General features: G+C 50.7%; 1 protein-coding gene across 4 annotated transcripts in view; it reads left to right on the forward strand.

Annotated features, from left to right (window-relative positions):
• The window catches only part of ARHGEF9 (Cdc42 guanine nucleotide exchange factor 9), a 188,734-nt gene that overhangs the window by 12,103 nt on the left and 157,555 nt on the right, over nucleotides 1–19,076 (forward strand). For all 4 annotated transcript variants that reach the window (XM_066333880.1, XM_066333881.1, XM_066333879.1 and 1 more), the window contains exon 2: nucleotides 9,371–12,099. In XM_066333880.1, the coding sequence (XP_066189977.1) occupies nucleotides 9,439–12,099 (2,661 nt within the window). In that variant the 5' untranslated portion in view covers nucleotides 9,371–9,438. The remainder of the gene's footprint in view (nucleotides 1–9,370; nucleotides 12,100–19,076) is intronic.

Below are 19,076 nucleotides of genomic sequence, written 5' to 3' on the forward strand. Positions count from 1 at the left end.
AATTAAATGTTCTTACCTATAATTAACTGCTTTCAACTGATTGCTGAACAGCTTAAATAATCTACGTGTAATGGCAGATATTTTGGTATTAGATTGGTGACAGTTCATGCAAATAGCTGGAGAGGTTGGGGAAACAGATGTTGTGCATCCAAACAACCTTGTGCTGGCAGGTGATTCCTTCTCCAGGCTCCCTCCTTTTCCTGGGGGTCCCTGTCCATCCTGGCTGCCAGTTCCAAAAGGATCTTTTTGGATCTCTCCAGGACTCACCTCAGGTTTATTTTCTGTAGAGCAGAAGAATTTAGAATTGCAAAAAAGGGGAAATGTGGAGGAGTGTGCAGGGGGTGATGGTGCAGTGGGCAGAGGGTGAATCTGCAGTTCCTGGGTCAGCACTGTGACTTTGGAGGAACATTTAGCACAGACACAGTGCCAGAGGTGTGTGGGCTCTGTGAGAGGCTTGCTCTGAAACCCACCTTCAGCAAGAACCGATGTGTCACAGTTGTATTCCAGAGATTTTTATCTCTTTGCTTTTATCTCCAGTTTGTCCTGCTCAGCTCTGCACAAGGAGCTGGGTGCTGCCTCTTTCCTTTCCCTGTGTATATTTAAAGCTGCTCCTGGCTCGGTGTAAGGTTTTTAGTGCTCCATGTGCTGCTGGTGCCTTGTTCAGCTGGATTGCACCTCCCTGCAGTTCCAGCCCATCTCCAGTGTGGAGCTGAGGGTTTGCAGTGAGCTGTTCCAGCAGTGCCAGCTCCAGCCCAGTTTGTCTGACAGATGCAGTGGAGCAACTCTTTCTCTCTCTCTCCCTCAGGCACAATGAGTCTCCTGCTCTAATTTCATTGTGTTTAGCCACCGCACAAACTCTAAAGCTCCCTGAAATGGGAAGGAAGTAATGTTTAAATTATACATGAGTGAACTGATTTACTCAGCCTGAAGTTTTGAGTTCCGTCCTTATAAATCCAGGGCTGGAGCTATCAGTCTGTGCATCCATCCGTCTGCCCGCTGAAGATTGAGTTAGCAGGAGCACAAACGCAGATCCAGGACTGTAAAAGCTTTGGCTTAAAGCAGTGCAAACCATGTGGGGCAGCTGCTGCTGCCACAGGGAACGTGGTGTGTTTGCCTGGGGTTATCTTGTCTGGTAGTCTGCCCTCAGTCATTGCTGCAAGGTCCCTTCTGCCAGTGGTGTAGTCACCATCCCTGGAAATACTAAAAGAACGTGTGGATGTGACACCCGAGGACATGGTTTAGTTGTCACTGTGGTGGTGGGTGCTGGGTTGATGGCTGGAATAAATCTTGGAGATTTTATCTAACTTTAACGATTCTGTGATTCTAAAACTCGGTGTTTTGATAACGTCTATCCACTCCTGACTGGGAAGGGATTCAGACTGCTCCCTTGTCTGCCTCCTGCTCTTAATGAAGGGGTTTAGCTTCCTGTGGAAGGGATTTGCAGAGCCTGTGAAATGCTGGTTCAATTCTCTGGTCACTTCCTATGGGCACGGGCGCTGTGCTCCTTGGGGAGCCCGGAGCCGGAAAGTCGTAACCGCACTCACTGATGGCCTGGAGATCCCTTTTGCAGATGTTCCACCCGGGTCTCTCCTTCCACCTCTATTGAAATGAACAATCAAGCTGCAGTGCTGCCACGCCTGGCCGAGGCCCAGCGGCAAACTCTCCTCCTTGACCCACAAACAGGATGCTGGGTTTTTGTAAGGGGCTGCAGTGGTTTGTGTGGTGGGGATCTGCTGGCAGGGATCTGCTGATCATCAGGCTGCATCCTCAGGGATGTGCTCTGTGAGCAAACACAGCGCTGCCCTTGGTCCTTGCATGTGGCACCCAGCAAGTCTGAAACGTCCGTGGAGACATAAACAGAAAGGGGGAGAAGTCACGATTCTCTCCCTATTTGTTTGACCTAAATACACTGAAGTAACTGTACCCCCATGAAAGAGATAATTTCCTGATGCTGGAGAGCTTAACATCTGTTTCCTCCCATTTTTTTTCGGTGGTAGAACATGGTAACGGAAGAGCTGGCGGGGTTTTCTTTCCTCTTTTTCTTTTGTATAGCAAGAGGCGCTGCATGCTTGGGCTAAATGCGCTCTCGGAGAGCAGACAGGTTTCTCTCAAGGGTTATATGATCATTTGTTCTCTATTTTCTCTCCTTCCTGCCTCCCCCCACCCCTCCTGGAGAGGAGCGGATACAGCGAAGCCCAGGCAGGACTTCCTTAGCTCAGCCATGCCTTCTGGCAGGCTGCGCCTCGTGCCCTGTCCCCATCACCCCCCTCCCCCGAGAAACAATGGCCAAAGGCTCCTTCTTGTTTGTTATTTTGGATCCTGCAGAGGAAGAGGCGAGTGGAAGATCGTGTCCCTGGGGGCCCAGGGACATTCCAGCTCCGGCAGCGCCCGGCCGGGCTCTCGGCTCTCTGGAGCCTCTCGCTCCAGCCCGGGGCTGCTGGGGGGACACGGGGCTTGGCAGCAAACGTGCCTCTGCTGGGAGGTCACTGAGGGGGATGGAGAGCCTTGGAGGGGTGTCTGGAGCTGCTGGTCCACACTGAGCACAAATCCTGTCCTTGGAACGTCCAGCGCAGGTTGTCACAGTGCCGGGGAGAGCCGGCTGTTCTGACATCCTTTGAGCCCCTCAGCTTCTCCTCTGCACACGGGGTGCAGTGAGCCTCACACCCTCTTACCTCTGCCTCCAGAACCCTCCAGGATGACTTTGGGTCTGTCCAGGTGTGTTGAGCCAGCAGCTCTGTGGTGGAGAGCGTGTTTCTGGCACGTGATCCTGTCTAGGCTGCCCCAAAGGCAACCCCACCACCAATTTCCTCTTTGTTCCCTTCAAAGGTTTATTGTTTCTCAGGGCCCCAGTCAAAATAGTTCTTTGGGTCACCTGATAGAAGGGATTTACCATTTGCCTGGAACTTGCATGCTCCAGGATCCCACACCACCAAGGGATCCTGGAATCACAGAATGGTTTGGGTTAGAAGGAACCTTTGAAATCATCTTGTTCCACCCTCTGCCATGGGCAGGGACACCTTCCATCAGATTGCTCCAAGCCCAGTCCAGCTCAGCACTGGAAATTTCCAGGGATCAAGGGAAATTCCAGGGGTCAAGCAGCCACAGCTGCTTTGGGCAGCCTCTGCCAGTGCTTCAGAGCACTAAATATATTTTTTAAAAGTTACTTCTGCTTGTTGCCCAAAACCTGCAGTGATCTGAAGAAGATTTGAGGGATTGTGTGGTGCCTGCCTGGCAAACAGCCTGAACTGTGTGCTGTTAAATGAGCAGTTTCTTTCCATCACTGGGATCTCTTGAGAAAACTCAGCCTGGATCAGACCTTTCCTAATCGATGTTTCCTTTCTAGCAGGTCTTGCTCCCTTGATGCTTTTGGAGCTGGTGTCGTGGTTTAACCTGGTTTAACAGCCTGGTTTTGCTTTGCTTGTGGATAACCTGCGTAGGGCAGCTCAGCAGCAGGAGGTTACCCATGAAGAGGTCATCTCCTGAGGGGTGGCTTGGGACAGCCCTGACTGCTTGGGCTTGATTCAGTGTCCTTTAAGTCTGTGAGAACTGTCAGCTTCAGTGGGTGTTCCCTGGGCCCGTGCTGTTATTTCTCCTGGCTGTTTGCTAAATCACTGAAAAGGAGCAAAATTGCTCTTACTTCCACCTGTATGGTGCAGGAAGAGCCTGTTGCCAAGGGGATGTTGTGCAATCACGAGTGAGAAACAGAGCACCTATTTCTTTCTTAGAGATTGGGATAACACAAAAATATGGAAGGAATTTGGAGGGGGGATCGTGGCTGTAGATGCAGATGTTTGTGTAACACACCTGGTGCCCTTGGCTGGGGATTTTATTAATCTCAGTTTATTCATCCCCCCCCTCAGTGAGCTGGAAAGGGAAAGTGAGTTTTCAGAATGAAGGGCTGCTGCTTTTGTGAAGAAGAGCAGGGCAAGGCAGGGACTCACACAGCCCTGTACACTGGAGCTGTTGGCAGGGTTTGCTTGATAGCTGGAGTTTTATAAAACCCTCTTCCCCTCCAGGTGAGATTCTGTGTGTTGTGGAGAGCCAACACACCAGCCTTTGGTCTCCCAACCTGGCTGAGCCACCTTCCTCGGGCTCAGGGAATCTGAGGGCAGTGGAAGAGGCAGAAAGAAATTGAGTTTTCTATGGTGAAAGCCCTGCTTTAAGTGATGGTAGTCCCAGCTGCTGGGTGGTAACTTGCTAGGACTTGACATCTGCAACTGCGGCTCAAGGAGGGGAAAAACAAACAAGTGGTTGACAAGTGGTGTAGTTTTCTGACTAATGGCTGTTCTCAGCGTGTTGCTTCAAAACCTCTTTCACCTGCCCCTCAGAAAGGTGGGCAGTGGTTCACCAGGCACTCTCAGGGCTGCTCTCCTCCATCCTCAAACTTTATTTTGTCATGTTTGGCCTAAATAACCCCAAGGTTTGGTTTGGCTGGTGGCAAGCACAGGTTTCCCCCAGGCAGCTGCTGCAGATGTTGGCACAGTGGCAGATGGGCAGCTCCAGCAGGCAGTGGAGCATTGCAGATTTTAGCTCCTGCTCCAGGGAGGACAGGGAAGCTGGCTGGAGCTGGCCTGGGTGGTGGGAGGCTTTGCTCTGGGTGAGGCAGTGCCAGTCCTGGGCTGGAGCTGGCTCAGGGGCAGTGCTGGGGCTGCTGGGCACTGAGGAAGCTGTGCTGGGAGCTGGCTCCTGCCAAGGTCAGCTTGTTTCAGTGTGTGCAGCCCTGCAGCTGTGACTGGGGGGAATTCAAACACCCACAAGGCGGTTCTGAAGGTGAGGAGAGGTTCAGGTGAGGCTGTGGTGGAAGGGGAGATGGAGAGGAGGAACCAGACACTGGTCACAGAATAGGTCTCCTCTGCTTAGAGTGCTCGGGTCTGGCTTCATGGTGGCAGCTCTAATTTACATCAGCTTTAAAGCTGCTTAAAAAAAAATAATACAATCCCCCCACATTTAATATTAAAGCCACCCATGTGCCCTGTGATTCTGGGTTCTGTTGCTTCTCAGGGGAGGGCTGTGCAGGATCTGTCCCTTGTTTTGCCTGCTCCATGAGGAACAGCCTGTCTCCTCTGTGCTAGCATCCCTCCAAAGACTTCACAGGCAAGCCTCTTCCCTTTGAATCTTCCTCCCTCATGCAGGATCCACCCAGCCAAAAACAATAAAACATTAAACTGGAAAGAGAAAACAAACAAAAAAAGAGGGCCGTTTGTGATTTCTGTCTTTTGCTGCCAGTTGGCTGCACGACTTCACGACTTGAAACGACTGAAGTTCTTTTTTTTTTTTTTTTTTTTTTTTTTTTTTTTTTTTTTTTTTTTTTCCCCTGCTCCTTCCAGCCCATTCCAATGTGTGGGTCTTTAAGCTGCAGCAGGAATGTCTGGGAATAACTCACATCCCAAAGCGACAGCCTGAGAAATGAGGAGCTGGTCTCCTCCTTAGGCACCAGATGGAGGAACTGTCCTGCTCAACTCTTGATTTTTTGGGAACAAAAGCTTCTGTGGTCTCTGCAGGGCCCCATGGCAACGCAGCTCCCACATGAATTTCCACTACAGGGTTTAAATGGAGGCAGGTGGTGCTGAGGCCCCAAAAGTGCCTGGGGAAGGAGGTTCTCTCTTAAAACCTCCACGGTGGTGGGTACAAGAGGCTGAGTAAAGAGGTGGCTAAAGCAGATTTGGCTGGGAAACTCTGGGGTGTAACTGGGGGTACCCACTGTGGAGCTGTGTGACTGCACGGGGTGTGTTTGGCAGTGTGTGCCTGGGCTGGGGAACTGCAGGGTGTGTTGTGCAGGGGACATTTAGGCTGTGTCATTGTAGGGCGTGTTTGGCTGTGTCCAGTGATGCTGTGTCACTGTGGGGTGCATTTGGCAGTGCAGATTTGGGCTGTGCAACTCTGGGTTGTATTTGGCTGTGTTAATTCAGGATGTGGAACTGAGTGGGGTGTATTTGGCAGTGCACATTTAGGCTGTGTCACTATAAGCTGTATTCAGCAGTACACATTTGGGCTGTGTCACTGTGGGGTGTATTCAGCAGTACACATTTGGGCTGTGTCACTATAAGGTGTATTCAGCAGTACACATTTGGGCTGTGTCACTATAAGGTGTATTCAGCACGGCACATTTGGGCTGTGTCACTGTAAGGTGTATTCAGGGCACATTTAGGCTGTGTCACTATAAGGTGTATTCAGCAGTACACATTTAGGCTGTGTCACTATAAGGTGTATTCAGCACGGCACATTTGGGCTGTGTCACTGTAAGGTGTATTCAGCAGCACACATTTGGGCTGTGTCACTATGAGGTGTATTTGGCAGCACACATTTAGGCTGTGTCACTATAAGGTGTATTCAGCAGGGCACATTTGGGCTGTGTCACTATAAGATGTATTCAGCAGGGCACATTTGGGCTGTGTCACTGTAAGGTGTATTCAGCAGCACACATTTAGGCTGTGTCACTATAAGCTGTATTCAGCAGCACACATTTGGGCTGTGTGGGGTATATTCGGCAGCACACATTTAGGCTGTGTCACTATAAGGTGTATTCAGCACGGCACATTTGGGCTGTGTCACTGTAAGGTGTATTCAGCAGCACACATTTAGGCTGTGTCACTATAAGGTGTATTCAGCAGCACACATTTAGGCTGTGTCACTATAAGGTGTATTCGGCAGCACACATTTGGGCTGTGTCACTATAAGGTGTATTCAGCAGCACACATTTAGGCTGTGTCACTATAAGGTGTATTCGGCAGCACACATTTAGGCTGTGTCACTATAAGATGTATTCAGCAGCACACATTTGGGCTGTGTCACTGTAAGGTATATTTGGCAGCACACATTTGGGCTGTGTCACTATAAGGTGTATTCGGCAGCACACATTTGGGCTGTGTGGGGTATATTTGGCAGCACACATTTGGGCTGTGTCACTATAAGGTATATTTGGCAGCACACATTTGGGCTGTGTCACCGTGGGCCATGCTGGGCACAGCCGTTGTCACCAGCGGCTCCAGCGCAGCGCAGAGCGGGGCCAGCAGCAGCACTGGCAGCACCTCACATGCTTAACAAAGAAATGGCCAGGAGCAGTGACGAGGGGATAGAAACGGGTGAGAAGCAGCTCTGTGAGCCCTGAGGTTGGTGGGGATGAGGTGGTGGAACGGGGGATGATCCCTGCAGAGGTGCGGCCTGTGCAGGCCCCAGGCTGGGGCAGGTTCTCCTGACGGGAACGGGCCTGGGATGGCTCCACAGTGCAGGGATGGCACCTCTGATGGCTCCACACCGGAGTAGGAGGATGTCCCTGGTAGGAATTACAGCCTGTGGAGCTTGGCAAGAATTGTAACCATTGCAGGCCCCAGGCTGGAGCAGATTCTCCTGATGAGAACGGGACCTGTGGTGGCTCCATGAGGCAGGAATGACACCTCTGATGGCTCCACCAGGCAAGAATGTCACCTCTGGAGGCTCCACACCAAAGCAGGGAGATGTTCCTGGTAGGAATTATAGGCTGTGGAGCTCGGCAAGAATTGTAACCAGTGCAGGCCCCAGGCTGGAGCAGGTTCTCCTGACGGGAACGGGACCTGGGACGGCTCCACAAGGCAGGAATGACACCTCTGGAGGCTCCACCAGGCAGGAATGGCAGCTCTGGAGGCTCCACACCAGAGCAGGGGCATATTCCTGGTAGGAATTACAGCCTGTGGATCTTTGAAAGAATTGTAACCATTGTAGGCCCCAGGCTGGAGCAGATTCTCCTGACAGGAGCCGTGGCCTGTGAAGGCCCCACAGGAGCCTGGGACAAGTATGACAAGAAAGGATAACTATTATGTCCCTGCCATCCCTCTCCCAGTTCCAAATCCTTCTGCACCCCTTGGTGCAAAGTAGATCCCTCAGAAGATGAGGAAGTTGAGCCATGGTGGGAGGAGTAAGACATTAGTGTTAATTTTATCTTTGTGTCTTGTTATGCAGACCAGCTGGTGGCAAATCAAATGGATTGTGATTGGAAAGGGGTCGCTGCATTTTTTATATCAGCCCATCAGCTTTTTCATCCTATTTCCCCCCTTGCCTTGGGCAGCACAGTGAGTGGACATCTGGCAGCCCCACCACAGCAGCAAACACTCATTTCTGCTACCCTAAGCAAGACTGGTGCCAAAAATGCTTGGCACAACCACTGTGGCAGGGCTCATGGAGAGCCAGATGACTGTTGTCCATAAAAAAGAAGGATGCTGGTTGTTTCTGTTGGCTGTGCTCTGCTTTTGTGGTGCCTCTGCCATCCATGGGTTGTCCCTTGTTGGTGGCAAGGTAGAAACAGACTCATGCAAAGGTCATGAGATGCCCAGGGCATAGCTGAACCATTAATAACTTTAATTTTAATAGCAGTAGCAAGTTTAAATGTTTTTGATAGACATGGGGAATGTTCACAGTGCTGGTGTGGGTCTCCTGCTGCATGGGGGAAAGTGGAGAGTTTCTCCATAGTCAAACCCACATCTTGGGGGCACACTGTCTCTTCCTTCCTCCTCCTAAGAGCAGGATTGCAAATTGAGGGAATTTAACCCCGCTGAGTCTGGCATGTAGTTCTAGGCAGCAAACCCAGGACCAGCAGATCCAGCCCCATGAAGCTGTAATATTGAGACAGGGCAGATGTATTCCAGTGGAAGGGAAGCTTTAGGAGCTGAGCAGGAGTTCAGCTGTGTTCCTACAGCTGGTTCAGAGTGGTTTCCATTGCTGCTCTGGATGGGAGAACTGTGTTTTTAATCCCACTCACTTGAGGGGAACATGTTTTTTGTAGCTTTGACTGGTGGCCAAGCAGCTTTCATTGAGCAGACCAGTGCCAGGAGGGATTCCCGTGCTGGTGCCATTGCTACTGTGTGAAAAACCTGGCTGGGATATTCCACGAGTTTTCTGATGTTGTATTTTAGAGTTGCATTGCTTCCAGGAAAAGGCTCGTCCTGACTTTTCTTTGAATGGCTGCCTGGAGAGGCAGAACCATTGGGAGCATGGTGCCAGTTTCTGGCAGATGGGGATGGTGGAGATGACAGTGACATGTGCTGCAGGGACACTCACTGGAATTTCCTCTCTCCTCTCTGCCGTGAACTTTGATGCATTTAGAGTCTCCGCAGCCTGCAAAACGAAGATGTGATTCATGGGATTCTGAGCATACTTTGTGGTAACTTTATTAGCGCAGGAAGTTTATTTGTGGTCACTAAATGTTCAGTCATTTAAATCAGATTTAAGTAGCTTTAAAATTTATATGGTTTGGAAGCAAAATTTCAGCCTGCCTGGAATCAGTGGGGAAAACCACCACAGCCACTGGGATTAAGGTTTGACTTGTGATGCTTTAAGAAATGTGTCTTCTAAGAGCTTTCTGCTCCTAATTGCATTTCTTTGTTCTTTTCCCTTAAAGCCTTGTGAGGAAAGCAATCTGAGGACCATGCATCCGTGACTCCTGGAGCCAGCCTGTGAGCCGGGGCGATGGAAATTCCAGAGGGCCGCCAGCGTACGGCTTCCGTGAGCATTCCCAATGGATATGCCAACAGGATTTTCCAAGGAAACATGGAAGGAGGGAGCACTGATGCCTTGGAGGCCTGTGGTGCTGAGCACTGCCCCTCTGGTGACGCAGTCCCCAGCGAGCAGGAGGAAACAAACAGGTATAAGAAGACAACCAAGGGCAGCCGGATCTGGAACTTTGTCAGGCGAAGGAAAGGACTCTCTACGAATAAAGACAGACCCCAGTCCATGATTCTGCTGGGAGTTGCCTCTGAGGTGCCAGAATTAAAAAAGCCATCCTTCATGGACAGGGTACGCTCGTCAAAAAAGGGAAGGTCCTCCAGGACACCTAAGAACGTGGATTCGAGAGCGTCCAGAGCGCAGGATGCGTGTGACCCTGAGGAGGAGCTTCACTGCAGTGGGCAGAGAGCTGTGTACAGGGTGAAGAAGCTGGGTGACGGCCGGAGGCCCTCCCGCCACTCGTACGCGGGGTACATCGAGGATTTGGACTCCTCTTTTGAGGACATCGAGCTGAACATCAGCATTCCTGAACTTCCTGATGCCACTGAAAGCAAATGTCTCAGGGATATCAGTGGCAGATTACACGGTGAGGAGAATGATGGTAACTGCCACAGAACACCAGCCAGGAAGAGCGAGTCTTTGAATTTTGAACACGTTAAGAGTCCTGCAGTTACAGAAGGGGACAATCAAAAGAGGTGTGCTGTGCTCCCACAGGAGAGCAGGAGAGGAAGGAGCTCTGATGTCTGGAGCTATCTGAAAGGAATTTCATTAGCTAGCAAAGATAATTCAAAGCTCCCAGATCAAAGGGCCGAAACCAATTTCCAGAACTTAGAAAATACAACCGATCATTACGCTTCTTACTTCGACTTTGATACGAGATGTGAGGAGAATCTCAGCCAGCGAAAGAAATCAAACGGCGCCGCCAAAGCCACTCACTTTGGGGGTGTTGTGAGGTTCTTGACCAGCGTGGCTGAGGCGGCTCGGCGCCTGCGAGGCTCCTCCAGGGCCTTTTCCCCCGATGAGAAGAGGCCTCAGCGCAGTTTCCGGGGCCGCAGGCAGGATGTTGCCTCCCCCAAAGAGGGCTTGGTTATCGAGAATGAGAGCGCCAAGGCTCTGTGCACGGTGGGAGCCTGTCTGCAGTCCCCGGATTCGGGCACCTGGGAGAACCTGAGCTTTGAGAGTTTAGCGGGGAAGGAGCCGGTGCAGCACTGCAGAGGCACAGCTGGGCTGAAAGGCTTTGGTTCCTCTGGCATGGACAATGGCAATGACAGGCTAAATTACACCTCCCCTCCTCCCTTTGGGCCAGAACCATCCATGTCCCAGCTGGCAGAGCTTGCAGATGGCCCTTTCACTGAGCTCAACAGCAAAGACCCCTCTGAGGATCTGGCTGAACTTTCACAGATGACTCTGGCTGAACCGATTCAGGACTTGGGCACGACTCCAGAGCAGACCCAGGTCGTGGTCAGGGACCTGCCACCTTCTCATGACCTTCCTGTGACTAGTCTGGATACTGTGGACCTGGCCCATTCTCCAGCTGCCAGTGGGGACTCTTCTGCAGAAACTGAAGTGCAGACCCAGCTCCCACAGGCATCGCCAACTGAACTTGATTCTGGGGACGTGGCTCGTGCCCCAGTGGTTGCTAAAGACATGGATCTGTCTCCAGCAGCTGCTCAGGAGCTTTCAGAGACAGAACTGGATAATCAGGGCTTGAGAAATCCTGAGCTGCCTTTGCAGAACTTGCTTGGAGGTGAGCTGGAGTTTCAAGACACTGGCAGTACCTTGGAGAAGGTTGTGGGCAGAGACCTGCCACCTTCTCTTGATCTTCCTGTCAATAATCTGGATGCTGCAGCTCTGGGCTGTTCTCCGGTTGCTGATGGTGCCTTTCCTGCAGTGACTGAGGCTCAGAGCCACCCTCCACAGACATCACTGCCTGAACATGATACTGAGGACATGGCTTGTGCCTCAGTGATTGCTAAAGACATAGATCCATCTCCAGCTGCGGCTCAGGAAATTTCAAGGACAGAACTGGATAATCAGGACTTGAGAAATCCTGAGCTGCCTTTGCAAGACTTGTCAGGAGGCGAGCTGGGGTTTCAGGACTTGGGCAGTACTCCAGAGACATCACAGGTTGTGGGCAGGGATGTGCCACCTTCTCCTGATCTTCCTGTGAATCAGCTGGGTGCTGTGGCCTTGGACCATTCCCCAGCTGCCAATGGTGCCTCCTGTGCAGCACAGGAGGCTCTGACCCACCTTCCCCAGGCAGCAGTGACTGAAGAGATCCAAGACACTGTCAGTACTCTGGAGAAGAGTCAGGTCACGGGCCGGGACCTGCCACCTTCTCCCGACATTCCCGAGAATATTCTGGATGCCGCAGACATGGGCTGTTCTGCGGTTGCCGACGTGGACTTCTCTGTCGTGACTTTTTTAAAGTGTTCCACAGTGAGGAGGCAGGGCTTGGAGCAGGCTGGTGGCCGCATTAAAAAGCGAGGCACCGCTTCATTCGTGGAACAAAACTCGGTGGAGGTCATGGACAGGGTGGATGAGTTTGAGTGCAGCACGGAGTGCAGGCCCTTCCAAGTGCATGTCTCGAGGATTGTCTCTTCTGGACGCCTCAAAAATGGGAAGGTAGGAGCAACTTTGTAAGGTTTGCAACAACCACGCTGTTGTACGTCTCAAAAAGCTGGTTTGCACTTGAAAGCGTTGTTTTACATCCCTCATTGGGATTTCCACCCGAGGAGGTTGTTCTGTGAATGGTGGCAGCAGACACAGCTTTTAGATCATGTCTGAGCTCTTAAACCTCCAGAGCTGCTTCTCCTGTGACCCTTCTGTGTATCCTCCTTGAAGAGGATGTAGCAGTTCAGGTATTCCTAGAAACTACCTTTAGTTTTTTTCCTCTCTGCATTTAGGTTCATTTGAAGTAGAAGCTCCTAGGAAGAGGGGTTTTAGCAAATTGAGAATTTTTGAGTGTGCCATGGGCAAACAGAATCCAGCAGATGGATTTTACCTCTGTGTTTTCTTACCCAAAATAGTAGTAGGAGTGATGGGGTGGGTGATGAATGAGAGGTGGGCAGTGCTGGTGGCTCCAGTCATGGCAGGTCCTTCCTGTCTGGTACAAGCAAGTCTTTCAAAGCCCTTAAAATCCTCAAAACATTTAAGTGGACATTTTATTGTGGACTGGGTTCTGGGTGCTACAAATCTGTCTTGTCCAGTTTATTGCTGTGAAACCTCAGCAGTCCTGTGGAGCCAGTGTGAAGCCCAACTTTAGGGTTCTTTTGGGTACCTGCTGGTTAGCTGAGGCTGGAATGAGGACTTTTTCTTTTTTTCAAGGTGTCAGGTAGAAAAATTAGGTTGATTTGTGAAGAAACTTTCTCTTTTCCTTTTGGATTTGAAGAGACTAGAGATATTCCAGAGGTGGTGACACTGTTGCCTGTTGGAAAAGGGATCACAGTAACTTCTGAGCCAAGAGGGGAAGTGTTTGAAAATTGGCAGCAGATTAGAAATGCTGGGGGGAAAAAAATCTGGACTTCTGACTCGCAGCTAAAACAGGCAACAGTATTGTTAGTTATTCCTGGTTTTGTTTTTCTGCTCTGTTTTGTGTAAAGGAAAGAGTTACAGAAGCTCTCTGTGTAATCCCATCACTCCAGAGGAGTGAGCGGTGGTTGGTCACTTCTTGGGGTTTCTGGAAGAAACATTTTTAGGAAGAGCTTGAGAGGGCTGTGGTTTGCTATCCCTTCACAAGGACCAAGCTGAAAATATTCTGGGCAGGAGCAAGATGAGAGAGGGATGAAAGGATGGAGTGGAGCAGAGGGAAATAGCAGCACTCTTGTCCCAGAGCAGGCACATCCCTGCTGGGAGGGCAGGAACTCCTTGCCCTGTCTGATCCCAGCGCCTTCCCAGCTCAGCTGTGTGAACAGAAGGTGCCCTGAGTCCCAGCTCAGCTGTTGCAGCTTACTGACATGACCAAGAAAAAAATATGGTGCTGGAGATAAGCGGGCAGGAAACCTCCCCCGAGTTCCCGTGGAGCGTGTGGCCATAGCACACGACCTCTGGGCTGGCTCTGGCAGGGAGGGCTGGCCGGGGCTGCAGCAGGGTGGGAGGAGAAGCAGACAGCCCCACCTGGGCTGGGGACACCTCTGACAGCCCCACCTGGGCTGGGGACACCTCTGACAGCCCCACCTGGGCTGGGGACACCTCTGACAGCCCCACCTGGGCTGGGGACACCTCCTGCAGCTCCACCTGGGCTGGGGACACCTCTGACAGCCCCACCTGGGCTGGGGACACCTCCTGCAGCTCCACCTGCGCTGGGGACACCTCTGACAGCCCCACCTGGGCTGGGGACACCTCTGACAGCCTCACCTGGGCTGGGGACACCTCTGACAGCCCCACCTGGGCTGGGGACACCTCTGACAGCCTCACCTGGGCTGGGGACACCTCTGACAGCCCCACCTGGGCTGGGGACACCTCTGACACCTCCACTTGGGCTGGGGACACCTCCTGCAGCCCCACCTGGGCTGGGGACACCTCTGACAGCCCCACCTGGGCTGGGGACACCTCTGACAGCCTCACCTGGGCTGCGGACACCTCTGACAGCCCCACCTGGGCTGGGGACACCTCTGACAGCCTCACCTGGGCTGGGGACACCTCTGACAGCCCCACCTGGGCTGGGGACACCTCCTGCAGCCCCACCTGGGCTGGGGACACCTCTGACAGCCCCACCTGGGCTGGGGACACCTCCTGCAGCCCCACCTGGGCTGGGGACACCTCTGACAGCCCCACCTGGGCTGGGGACACCTCCTGCAGCCCCACCTGGGCTGGGGACACCTCCTGCAGCCCCACCTGGGCTGGGGACACCTCCTGCAGCCCAGGAACTCACACTGCAGCTTGGGAAATGCACAACCAGCTGGCGGTGGCAGCAAACCCAGAGGAAAGAGAGGCTGAAGGAGGGATCTCCTGGACAGGAAGAGCCCTGGAGTGTCTGCCAGCAGCAACAAATGACCTGAGATACCCCAGGGATTCGCTCGCCTATCTCCCATCAGGGAGCGGCACTCGGAAACACTTCACCAAAAATAAACATGGGAGAGGAGTAACTTCAGCCTCAGCCTGACAGTAGCAGCAAACTCCAGCCTCTTATTGTTTTAGGGCTCAGTCCATCTCTTTGCTGGCACCTGTTCCTCAGGACAGTTGCTGGCCCTGCTGCCTCCACTGCAGGCTGCTCTGATTAACTGCAGGATTTGTATTTCAAGGGAAGTGCTCAACCACAGGCAGGGAGAAGGTGCAGCCAGGATGGGGTGGCTTGGCCAGGCCAGCTGCTCTCAGTAAGTTTCCCAGCAGTTTTACAGTGTGTGAGCAGAGTAGGGCAGAAAGCATTTCCCAAACCACTTAAACATCGCCCCCAAAAAACCATAAAAGTGCCTGTTCCCACTGAGGCTCCTGTGAGAAACTGGGGCTGGTGTAGCACAAGGGAGGCTGGAGTGGGATTTAGGGGATCTGTACGTTGGTTCTGTCAGTAAGTAAATCTGTTTAGTTGTATCTGCAATTAATGCCCCTATTTTTTGCTTTCCTGGTCTTGCCTTTTAAAATTCTAATGTCTTTGGGGAGGAGCTGAGTGATATTATGGGCAAGTAATTTGGTAAGATTTGATCCTAGTGCTTTAAAAGAAATAGCATTGCAGCAGCATTTAATAAAAGCAAATGCAGAAAAGCAGAAAAGCACATTCCTGATCATTGCTTTCTGACCCCATCCCAAATTCTCATCTGTTGTGGGAGCTTGTGAAACAGTGGAGATAAAATGTTTTGAAGAACTGGAAGAACAGTAAAGGTCAAAACAAATTGTTCTGAATCACAGTGCCATCCTTATTCTGAGATATGAGAAATGGAGTGAATGATGACATGGAGGTTTCACTAGTTTTTGGACAGTTTCCATTTTTCATGTCTCCACTGAAGTGAATTATTCTCCTCCAACCTCCAAAAACACCACAGCACCCCAACAGGGAAACTGCTGCTGCAGAAGTCAGGCATAGCTCCAGGAGTTGTCTTTGAGCATTTCCAGTAGCCCGAGGTGATGTTTAGATAGAAAGCAGCTTTGATGCCGTGTATTTTGCATTTTCAGCCTTCCATCAGGATTCCAAACTGTTTGGTGTGTCCATGGACAGGGTTTGTGGGTGATTTGATACCTCCTTTGGAATGACAAGAGAAAAGGTTGCAAAATAGGCATCTGAATTAATATTTCGGGTATCAGTTTGGAGCTTTTAGAACCCAGAAAGAAGTGTCAGGTTTATTTCTGGCAGAGAGATCTGCCATAGGGTGGGATACTCGCTCGTTCCAGGAGCATCTCGGAGTCTCTGGGCTCGTGTTGGTGTCACCCTCGCAGTGAAGAGCAGAGGGCTTTCACCGCAGGCTTTCTGTGCCCTCTGCTGGCTTCTTCGGGAAATAAGAGATTATTTTGGTGGGACGGAAAGCCTCATCTTTTTCCTTGGGGTTGGCAATTTTATCTCCAAAGGGTTTGCATGCTTCAGCTTGCTTCTGGCTGTTGTGGCTGCGCAGAGACCCCAGTTGGGCTTGTGAGGATGTTCTCTGGGGGAATTAGGATTGCCAGAAGTGTGAAAATGAGATTTCTGCAGGTTTGTCAGCCTTGGCAAAAGCTGTGTGTCCCATAAGATGAGGAGCCCGGCTGATGGGATGCCGTGCTTGGTTTCAGGGCTCTGTAAGGGACCGTGTGCTCAGACTCCTGCATCACTGCAGATATTTCTCCAGAGCAGCTGTTGAGGTTGTTCCTCTGAGTCCTGGACTCGGGATCCAGACTGTCCCAGTGCCACAAAGGCTGTCCCTGGAGCAGGGTGTGCTGCTGCTCCGAGTGGCCCACGTGGATGTGGGTGCTGTCAGGGCACGAGGAGGTTTTTGGGATCTGCTCCGTGGGGGAAAGCGGGAGCCTCTCCCTGCGGTGGGTCCGACTGGAAGCACAGGATTACTGATTTGCCTGAGTGTGCACACGCCAGGGGACGGGTTTGCAGATCTGCCTGAGAGCTGGGGCACAGCTCAGATCCTCCCACAGCTTTGGGGCTTGGCTTTAGTGCAGCTCCAAGTGCCTTTCCACAAGAGCAGGATCCAGCAGAGTTCCCTTTTCTGTGTCTGCTGAGAAATTGCAGGTGATGCCCGTAGTGAATTTTAGCTTGAGACGGGTTTATTGTGGGAGCAGCTGCAGAAATGGGATTGCTGAGTGGATTTATCCCTTCCCTCCCACTGCTCAGTGCCACTGACCAGGATATGGTATCTGTGAGAGTTGATCTTCAGAGCTTTCTTCATCTCCTGGTTATTCAGCTCCTGGGTTGTGTCTCAGCCTGCTGTAACAAAAGACTTTATAGTCCTTCCAAATGAAGAAATAGTACTTGACTTTCTAAATCCTGCTGTTGCCAAAGGAGTGCTGTGTTCCTGTCTGCAGCAAGGTGCAATTTACTTGCAGAACGAAGATTTTGGGTATTTGTGGCTTTTAATATGGTTGTGTCTGACAATCATTTTATTTTTAGAGGAGACAAAACCTCTAAAGCCTATCTGCAAGCTGTTCAGATTGTTGTATTCATAATAACCAGGAGGTGCTAGCAAAATCCTTGAATTAAAGCCTATATTTAGTGCTATCTATAGCGGGGTAGGGTTTTTTGGGAAACGTATTTTTAACATCATCAGGGAAAGGCAGGTTGAGTTTGCAGAGCTGATAGGCATTGCATGTATATACAACCAGCCATGGAACACATGGATAATGCAGATTTCCATGTGTTTTTTTTAAACACATGGTGTGTCTTTCCTTTTCCCATTCCCACCTCAAAAGTTAAAACAGGATCTCAGCATAGGGATGGGAAGGGGAACCTCTGGGCCTTATGCTAAAAGGGCTCTGTGGCCAAAATTCCCTGGATGGAAGGTTTTCTTTGGATTTTACCTCCTCCCAGCTGTTTTGCAGCCAAGAGAAGTGTGCTGGTTCACTGGATATGATGGTGGTGCTGGGAGATGGAGCCTTAATTCATCCACAGCTTTCCTATGGGGTAATTACAGCCTGTCTGCTTTGTTCTCCATCTGTAAATGAAAATAACAGCACATCAGTGAAAATGAGCTGCTGGAGTCTCCAGGATGGACCCACCAAACCATCCCAGGCACCCAGTTATTAGCAGGTTCCTGGAAGTGTGACAGATGTGTCTGTGATTGAGCCTAGAAACCTCCCAGAGAGGAACACCTCCTGTTTGCTTCCCCTGACCTTTGTCAAATGATTTTTCTCCTGATTTCTTGACTCGATTATACACAAGACTTCCACGGTGTCACATGTCACAGAGAATAAAATGAAAAGTAGGAGTTTGAATTGTGATGTTTTAAAAAGAACATTCCATTCTGCAAAATGTCACGGTACAGTTGTCATTTTCAGGAGCTTTTCCTCCTGGAATAGAATAATAAAAGTTGGAGTGAGGAAAACGCCAACATTTTTCTCCACTTACCTGTAAATGCCAATTCTTTGGATTAGTGTTACCAAGCATTAAGATATAATTTAAGTATTTGACCATTTTTATGGGTGCTTCAACCCCATCTGTTGAATTCAAGTAATAAATATTTTGTGGGCTATAGATGCAAGGACAGACATGTCTGGTTAGCTGTTGTCATCAGTGAGCTGCCAACTGTTTGGCTGCTCTTTGCTGTCCCTTGGAAGCAGCCAGCTCTTGCTGGTGAAAGGTCCTCAACACCAGCTAATTCCTTCCCTGTGTGTGCTCCTGCTGGGACTTGGGAATGGGGGAGCAGCCTCACCCCCAAAATGTGTAGCAGCAAGTGGGTCTCCATCAGAAGTTCCTGGGACGCTCAGTGCCACTAGAAGTGTTGATGTTATAATTGATAAGAAGCTAATTCAAAATAACAGAAATTATTTAGCAAATTGAAAAAAAAATAAATTAAAAGCCACAATAAAATTGGACAACATCGATGGAATGCTGGGTGGGCAGAGTGACAGTAACAATGGCACCATCCAACCTCAGCCACACACCACCAGGTCTCAGGGTACAGTTTTTGTACAGTTTATTTGCCCTGAGGCTAAGTCCATTGAAAGTCCAAATATTCATGTATCTCTTTATTTCTAAGCGATGTCTTGAAAGGGGTTCCTGTAAGTATGAAAAGACGTTGATAGTCTTCCCGGATCTCGTCTTTGGGGTGCTGATTTGATCATCCTCCAGATCCCCCATCAAGATTGATATCAGATGTCAATCAGCTGTGAAGTGGAGGCCCATCCTTGAGGAATGGGCCATCTCCAGTCCAGCCATGTCATTTCTGTTCCAAATGTTGTGGTTTCGCAGCTGCACCACAGCTCTTGGGATCTCAGAGATGCCCTGGAGTAGCTTTTTAATAGAACAAATCTTTGATACACGACTTTATCCATTACATTTACCACATTGGGGCTCAAAGCTGTACAAGGTCTGAGCCCCCTGCAATGGAGCACTGTGGGCTGCACAGCAGGGCCAGCACACAGTGACCCTGCAGTCAGAAATGCACCGGCTGCAGATCGAGCCGTGCTGCGCTGCCGTGGAAATCCTGTGTGCTGTTGTATCTCCCGTGGTTGCTTTCCCCGAGATTTCACTG

The sequence above is a fragment of the Sylvia atricapilla genome, chromosome 21 (genome assembly GCF_009819655.1).
Source record: "Sylvia atricapilla isolate bSylAtr1 chromosome 21, bSylAtr1.pri, whole genome shotgun sequence".
Classification (NCBI taxonomy): domain Eukaryota; kingdom Metazoa; phylum Chordata; class Aves; order Passeriformes; family Sylviidae; genus Sylvia; species Sylvia atricapilla.